Source organism: Saccoglossus kowalevskii, chromosome 6 (assembly GCF_978046115.1).
Source record: "Saccoglossus kowalevskii chromosome 6, keSacKowa6.1, whole genome shotgun sequence".
Lineage (NCBI taxonomy): Eukaryota > Metazoa > Hemichordata > Enteropneusta > Harrimaniidae > Saccoglossus > Saccoglossus kowalevskii.
The window spans coordinates 17,046,712-17,054,458 of record NC_140646.1 but is presented as its reverse complement, the minus strand read 5'-3'; the positions used below and the strand labels follow the sequence as shown (position 1 = coordinate 17,054,458).

Here is a 7,747-nt window from a genome sequence, read left to right as displayed (position 1 = left end):
TGGACCTTGGGGTATAAAGTTAAAACTTGGTGTTTGTCGTTTCTTACAAAATGTTCACACCCTGCTCCACATATCACGTAGGTGTCTAGTATATACATACATATAATAATTACTTGTGTTACAAACGCGTAGTCAGTAAAACTTATTCAAATTTAAAGCTTTTTTTGACCTTTCTAGGTTTGACAATTGTCAATGGCGTCTACTTGATCAAATTGCTGCGAGTCTAGAAATGATAACAATTCCAATTCAACATTAACAATTTCAAAGTAGGATTTTTTTAAATCCAACGCCTTCAGCACTGACAAATCCGGCATTTAACGTGTTTCTACAAGTGCATTTTATTTCCTACACTTTGCCTTATAACAATGTTTTTTTAAATGTCATTTACATGGACATTGAAATATGGTCCCATTGTGCCATGGTGTTTTTGATTTTCTGCTGATACCCATAAGACATTGCGATCTCACGTGACCGGGAAACCCCGAGTCGTGGTAACCCACAATGCATCACGTTCGTGTTTAATACTTGTTTGAGGTAAAACGATTTTCAAGAAGTGTTCAATAACAGTTTTTAAAGGAACAAGCATATGCCATCCACAATCGATATATTGATTCAAGTGTAAACCCTATTCAATTAGGCCTCTAGGCTGCGTTGAAGAAAGATTGCTTGAGATTTCTGTGTTTTTTTAATATTTTAGACCACCATCCCTAATGCTCACATCGAGATCGCAATCTTATTTGTACAAGAAATGTGAAGGAAAGTTACGGTTTTTAGGACTCTAACATGAACTGTAACTCCTCCCCATCATAGAACCATAGCCACATATCATGAATGATTTGAGTTCCTTAAATATTAATTGAGGTACAAATTTTATTATATATTTTTGCCTGTTGGGCGTAATTGTCATAATTTTATGAAAACTCTATACATGTTAACTAAATGGTGATTCCGTTTAACAAAATATTTAATAGCAGGTATTAATACTCCAACTTTGAAATTCCCGGGAGCTTGCTTAGAGTTACAAAAAATATCAGTGGTATTTATTGGAGTGAAAAAAGATAGTAGCTGTATACTACAAATGTTGTGCACACTCAGCCTGCATGAGGGGGGGGGGGCAGTTCTATTTTACAATATGTATTTTCAGATATACTGCCAGTATGCTATCATAATTTGCATGGTCATACTTTATAGATTTGCACGCATAATGCTACCTCCACTGATTTTTAACAATCTACAATCTATGAATATAAGAGCGTTCGATATAAACAATGTATACCAGTCTTTCATTCTTCAGGAACTACTGTGGGTGTCACTCGTTGTTTGAAGAGTGCATTGCTTGGCTTACACCCCGAAAGGAAGGAATATTCATGTTGTTATTAGTGTTGGTAGTATGAATTCATCCCTTTGTATTACCGTTGTCTTATTTACGATCCACGACAACAATGCAATAAAAAAACAAGCCAGGATAGTCAATAAATCGTCCATCACTGATGTTGTTGAACTCCAAAAGGCTAAATATTATCTGAAGTCAGGTAGCGATCATTGTCCGGTAGTGGTTATCACAGAGATGAAGGGGGCGTGTCAGGAGTCGCATCGTAAACTCGACAGCTTAGTGTTGTATTTTCATAAAGGTAATCCTTGACAACCATGCTAGCATCGTATCGAAAGAATTATAGAAAGGTTAAGTATAGGTCCAAGGTCGCGAAATGTATCATGATGATGTTTAACAAAGTAATTGAAACGAAAAAATCACGTAATAACTTAAATTATTTGTCGTTAATTAGTCAAAATTTGTTTTCCTTTTTTTTTACTTTTTTTGTATGCACATTTTTCAAAACCAAAAATGAATTCTTTATTTTCGCATTGGTTATTTGCTGATGTAGACAATTATTTTGTCATGTACCGAACGCACAAGTGTTCGTATTAGCCTTAGTTATACCGATAGACGTACTTTCGACATTCGCTGTTAGATGTATTGACCCATAAAAACTGGTGATCAATAATGACTGATATGATTATTCTATTTTTAGCACCTTATGGGATATTGCAGTATTGTGCCTGACGCCCGTTACTAGGATACATCGATAGAACAGACAGCGATCGGATCCAGGGAACAGTATTCATGTTTGTAACCAAAAGGTTGTATTGTCGCACACAATGAAATCATTATGGCTTGTAATGACTTTGATTAGACTAAAATGAACCAATTTGACTTCTAGTTATTTATTTTTTACAGATGGGTTGCTTGGCATGCATTAGTTTATAGTCGTTGCATGAAACGCATACACATATATATTGTTTGAATTCGTGGCACAAAGCAGGTTTATAGAAAATTATAAACGCGATTATTTAGTGAATGATAAATAAAGAGTGGCTATGGCGTGAGTATTATGTGGCTGATTGGAGGTAATTTTCAAAATAACAGTAATTAACATTATTTTTCAAATATTGCTGTGTCAAGTAAAACATTTTCTAAAACAACTGTATAATGGGAAACAAGTTTTTTCTTGTTATTTTTGCATATTGAAATGTCATCAAGTGTTTGTACACGCCCTACGCGTCGCCAGGAAAGACATTAATCCAAACTTCTTGATTTCAACATTTGATTTAATTATGACTGTAATTGTAAATGGCTTCATTCAAAGATCATACTCATGGCAGAAAATGTAAATGGGTAAAAAAATACAGAAATTGTGACACAATCAACATTTTTCATAATAAGTCCCAATTCATATTTTAATTCATATATTCAACACCACATATAAGAAATATACATAAAGTTATTCAAAAGCTTTGTTTCATTATTCTGGATGGAGCATGATCATAAACTTTCGTCAGGTGGTTCAATTATAATTTAACATAACATAACATAACATACATTAACATAATACAACATAGTAAAACATAATACAACATAACGTAACAAATATTGACATGTAAATTAGCGTGTGCTCAATTACAATTATATTTATTTCCCTCATGACGTAACATCTGTAAATTTCACATTGGCTATACTGGTATTCGGATGTGCCATGTGGTGTCCCTCCCGGAATGGGGCAAGAGCATTTTATGATTAATACTAATTAATATATATACAAATTCGTAGTTATTACTTGAATCTACATGTAAATAAACGGCGATCACGTGGGTGGTTATCTGGACAGTCCGGTGTGCTCGAATTGACCTGCTAAACCTAATCACAACACACCGGGTGATGTCAAGTACATTATACTGTGCACTTCAACGCGGCACAATACGGTGAGGTCATTCGCAACAACTGGCTGGGTTATATATCACTGCTAATAAATAAGGTATGTGTATTTGTAACCCCAGGGTTTGTGACATCCAAAACAGAACAGTGACCACAAGCTGTGACGTTTCTCTTTAATCTATTTTTCATGTTATACATAGATAAACAATGTTTCAACAATATTCACAGCGAAATCTTTGCGACTATTTGTTTAATATGACTTCGGGGTTGGCCTTAAATCAAAGTTTGTTATTATTTACTTAAAACAGAGAAAGCCATTTCCTTTCTTGCTTTCCTAAAATCATTTGTATTCAGATCTAATAAATGCACACGTCTTAATTATTTAAACGAACAGACATGTATAAAATCTGACAAGTCTGTATGTATACCAACCCCAATATACTAAACAATGCCGGAATTTACGGTAACTATTCCGTTGACAACACGGGGCGTATGGTATGTTGCTGGTATACTTTTCAAGATGTCGTGGCTTTAATTGAAACTATCCTTGCGTATCACCGAAAAAAAAGATACATACTCTAGTGTATCACTTTGTTGTCGTGAAGCGTTGTGGTCTCCTGGGTTACGTATTCAGTACTTGATACGCGAAAAATACGTACTTTATTGTTTTCACGTGGCGTAAATATGTACTACACACAAGTAGGTTGGATATTATACATATTCATCCATTGTCTTGCTATATACTAATGGAGGGGCTACAATCGTGCGTATTATCAAGCTCATGCTCACCGGTGAGAAGACACATCGGTGGAATGTTAAATTTTTTGGGGCAACCTCAAATGGCTACATATGAAGGGCAAGTTTATATACTTCAGTAGCGGCTTATAAAAGCCACACAAATGCGTAACCTTTGCTATAGCCTAGGCGTTGGACCCCACCGTAAATAACACGCACATTTTGTACAATGACTTCTTTCAGTTCTATTGTATTATAGAAACCACTATCACTATTGGAAGAACTTTTAATTAATTGCAATGGCTCATCAGGGTCACAATACGAGTCGTAACGTTTAATTTCGCCATGGAATATATTACGAAAAAAGTTTGAATTTGGGGGAAAGGATCATAGCTGTTTCGGAGTTAAATACTAATAGTATTTAGAACGCAGCGCAAACTGGATTCGCATTTAACGCCAGGTGAAAAAGGAAAGTAATATTAAACACCGCCATTGTGTTGAAGGTCATCCGTGAGGAGTGGTTTTCTGAAAGCGTGTATACGTATCCTCCGTGAGCAATAAATGGGTGTCTTTTTCAGTCTATGTATGCGGGCATATTGACATACGTGATACACTACACAATAATCAAACACACTGTTATGCTATCGACGGTAAACCTCGAAATCCAAATACAAAACAAAAATTAACACTTTTTGATTGGTTAAACATTGAAATAAAATCCCTGAAACCGTAAATAAAGTATTTCGCTCCCGTTTAGAAGTTCATTGAGCTCGGTGGTGATATATTATTATTTACTCTGCAAACTGCTTTTCAATTTGCTGATTGTTGTCATGATATATCAGTTCTCATTGTGATCGGTTTACGGTTAACGGCAGACGTGTCGAAGCACTTGTCAACCTCACGTACGCCTTTTAAACTTCCCGTTTAGTTTTTCTAACACTGTGTATACGGTCGTGTGTACGTGAATGTCAAGTGTACGGTCTGCGATTTAAAACACTTGAGTTGGTCAATTGTGCGTAGTGATAATCCTGTAAATTTGGGCCGCGATTTACAATAAAAGACAGTGTGAACTTCACGATTATGTATCGCCGGAAACGGTTGTAGGGCACATTACCGCACACAATGCTTTCAATGACGCTGTAAGAAATGCTAGATGTTGCCAAAACAAAACGAACATGATAATGACCGTATTTAAACTCACAGTTTCTGTCATGACGAAATTCTATTAATACTTTATAACTTAAATTCCCGATGTGTATATGCTATATATCGTGACGGTACTCATGACGAAGTGTTTCCAGTATCTGCCATGTTTGTATCACTGTCGTCAATTTTCTGTTCAGCCTCTAAATGTTGTTCCGACTCAAAGAGATCGGACTCTGAACTTCTTTCTTCTATGTCTCCTAAATCGGAGTCAACCGAGTGACAGCCTCCATTAAGACTGTTCTCCGTAAGATTTGCAGGTGGTTTCAATAGTTCAACCGGAATAATTCGCTCTTTAGCCGGAGGTCTCTGCATTTTGGGTGCCCGGATTGTCAGTATGCCATCGTGCGAGAGCGTGGAAGTTACAGTCTCTGGGTCTACGTTAGACGGTAGTTGGTACTGTCGACTAAACTCGCGAGATACAAAATTATATCCATTTTCATTGTCTTCGTGCTTTGCGCTCACAATCACTCGATTCTCGATCCCCTTCACGACGATTTCGCTATGTTCAAATCGACTAATATCCAACATGATTTCCCAGTGCGTATCGTCACTGTCGGACTGACTGCTGACGGATGTCACTGACGGCGATCTCCACAAACCGGACGACAGACTAGACATACTGCCATGGTGTTGTTGTCGGTGGTGGTCCGGCGAGAACTCACCCGACGATAACCCCCTGCCGTAGTCCTGTTCGTACGATGGTGATCTCTGGGCTTGGTTGAAAACCGAACCCGAGCGAGAGAACACGGAGTCTAGGTTGAACGGGTGAGAATACTGAAACCTCCAACCCGACATGGTGGCTGACGCCGTTACAAGGTTTCCCCCAAATTGTTTACGAAATCGATGCTCACCACGTGTATGACTCGAACAATGACAGCCGGTTACGACCAGCCTCAATCACGCACGTCATCCAAATGTTACCAGTGATAATGTCTACAATCAACACAGTGCCAGTAAACGTTTTACCTTACCGAATATAGGGTTGTGGCGCAGAGGAAACACAGACGCCAAGCGATAAATGCAAACGAGTAGGTGTACGACGCAACCAGGTGACCTCGCATACAGAGTTTACCTATTCGACCTCACTGTAAATTCAGTTCACGTAAAACCCACGCGTACGTACGGTGAAAATGTTCACACCCATTATATATCACTCAGATTGAACGACACTCCAGCCGTCGCCGCACTTTGTTGGTATGAGATTGCCGCTCTTATACCAAATATCACCATTGCAGTAAATGCGCTGCCTCGGCGAGATCGGGCCGCTTTTATTTATTCTTAATGAGGTCGTAGTGGACAATCCGTTCCTTTCTTGGACCAATAACGATTGGGGGCATTCATATCAGGATAATACCTTTTCTGTTCGTTTCAACACAGGCGTTATTGCACTATTCAATTACAACAGTATAGCTACAATGCGTTTTACTACCTGGTCACCAAGTTTTAGAAAACGGTTTATAACACAAAACTGCCAATTTTAATCTGGAAATAAAGAGATAGCTCTTATATCATCTATTACCAGTTGAAGCTAACACGCCAGAGGACTTAGTTGAAGTTAATTGTAATGGTGGAAATGCGAACTAAATAAGCAGGCAAGCATGACAAATGAATGTATTCTTCTAGTTATGAAGTGTTTAATGCAGCGGAAGAAAACAGTCATTATTACGGCACCCGATTGCAGCACTATTCAATACCAGCATCGGCGAAAAGTGAGCATGCGCATTCCATTGTTGAGTCTACCTCTTTTAAATTGATAAACAATTTTAATATTGAGTTTTAATTTAGGGAACTGCTAAACCAAACGCAAACTTACCGGGTTTATTCAAATTGTATTCGTCTATCGGCGTACCATGGAAGGTACTCTTTTTACCTTCCATGGACGTACTATTACCATTCTTGTACTTATTCAGTTGTTGGGTGGAGCGTGCATTGTTTAAATTTAGGGAGTGGCTTTTACAATCTCGTGAAGTACTCGAAAGTTGACGAACTCCAACATACCACATTTTAAATTTCGAAAAATTAACACATGTGCCAACTTGTTGCCACTTTATTACTGATAGCGAGATATTTGAAAAATACGTTAGTTCTCTTGAAGTTGAACGCTCGATATCTATCGATTTAACGTGATGATATCAGAAAACTTAACCTGTTTGTCTTTAGACTATTTTGCGTTAGCAAATAACGGCAATTGTCGGCCGTAGACAATGGAGTCGAGGTTCAAATTTAAGTTTAAGTTTAATGTGTCGGTAAAAGCCTCGGTGAAATAAAACGCACGGCGATAAATGCAACAATCACGTGATGAAACAGACACGCACAGCAATCACGTGATGAAACAGACACGCTACATCATTCAGGCACAAGTGTTTAGTGCGCGGACATCCATCACCGACTGGTGTGGACAGTAAGTAATCCAGCTAATACATACCAGCTTTTACATGAGTGATTTGCAGTACAACACAAACAATTATACTAACCAGCAGTGTCAAACCATGGAACTATAAACCACAGTCCCTCTATCATAGATAGAGGGATAGAGGGACTGTGTATAAACCTATGGTTTATAGTTCCATGGTCAAACGAATAGCATCATAGATT

The 7,747-nt window shown here is 37.9% G+C and overlaps 1 protein-coding gene across 1 annotated transcript; it reads right to left on the bottom strand.

Moving 5' to 3' along the window:
• Positions 1-2,586: 2,586 nt before the first annotated feature.
• Positions 2,587-6,244, bottom strand: LOC102804379 (heat shock protein 27-like). Its single transcript, XM_006820693.3, has one exon. The coding sequence runs from the start codon at positions 5,945-5,947 to the stop codon at positions 5,228-5,230; it is 720 nt and encodes a 239-aa protein (XP_006820756.1). The 5' UTR covers positions 5,948-6,244; the 3' UTR covers positions 2,587-5,227.
• Positions 6,245-7,747: the final 1,503 nt, after the last annotated feature.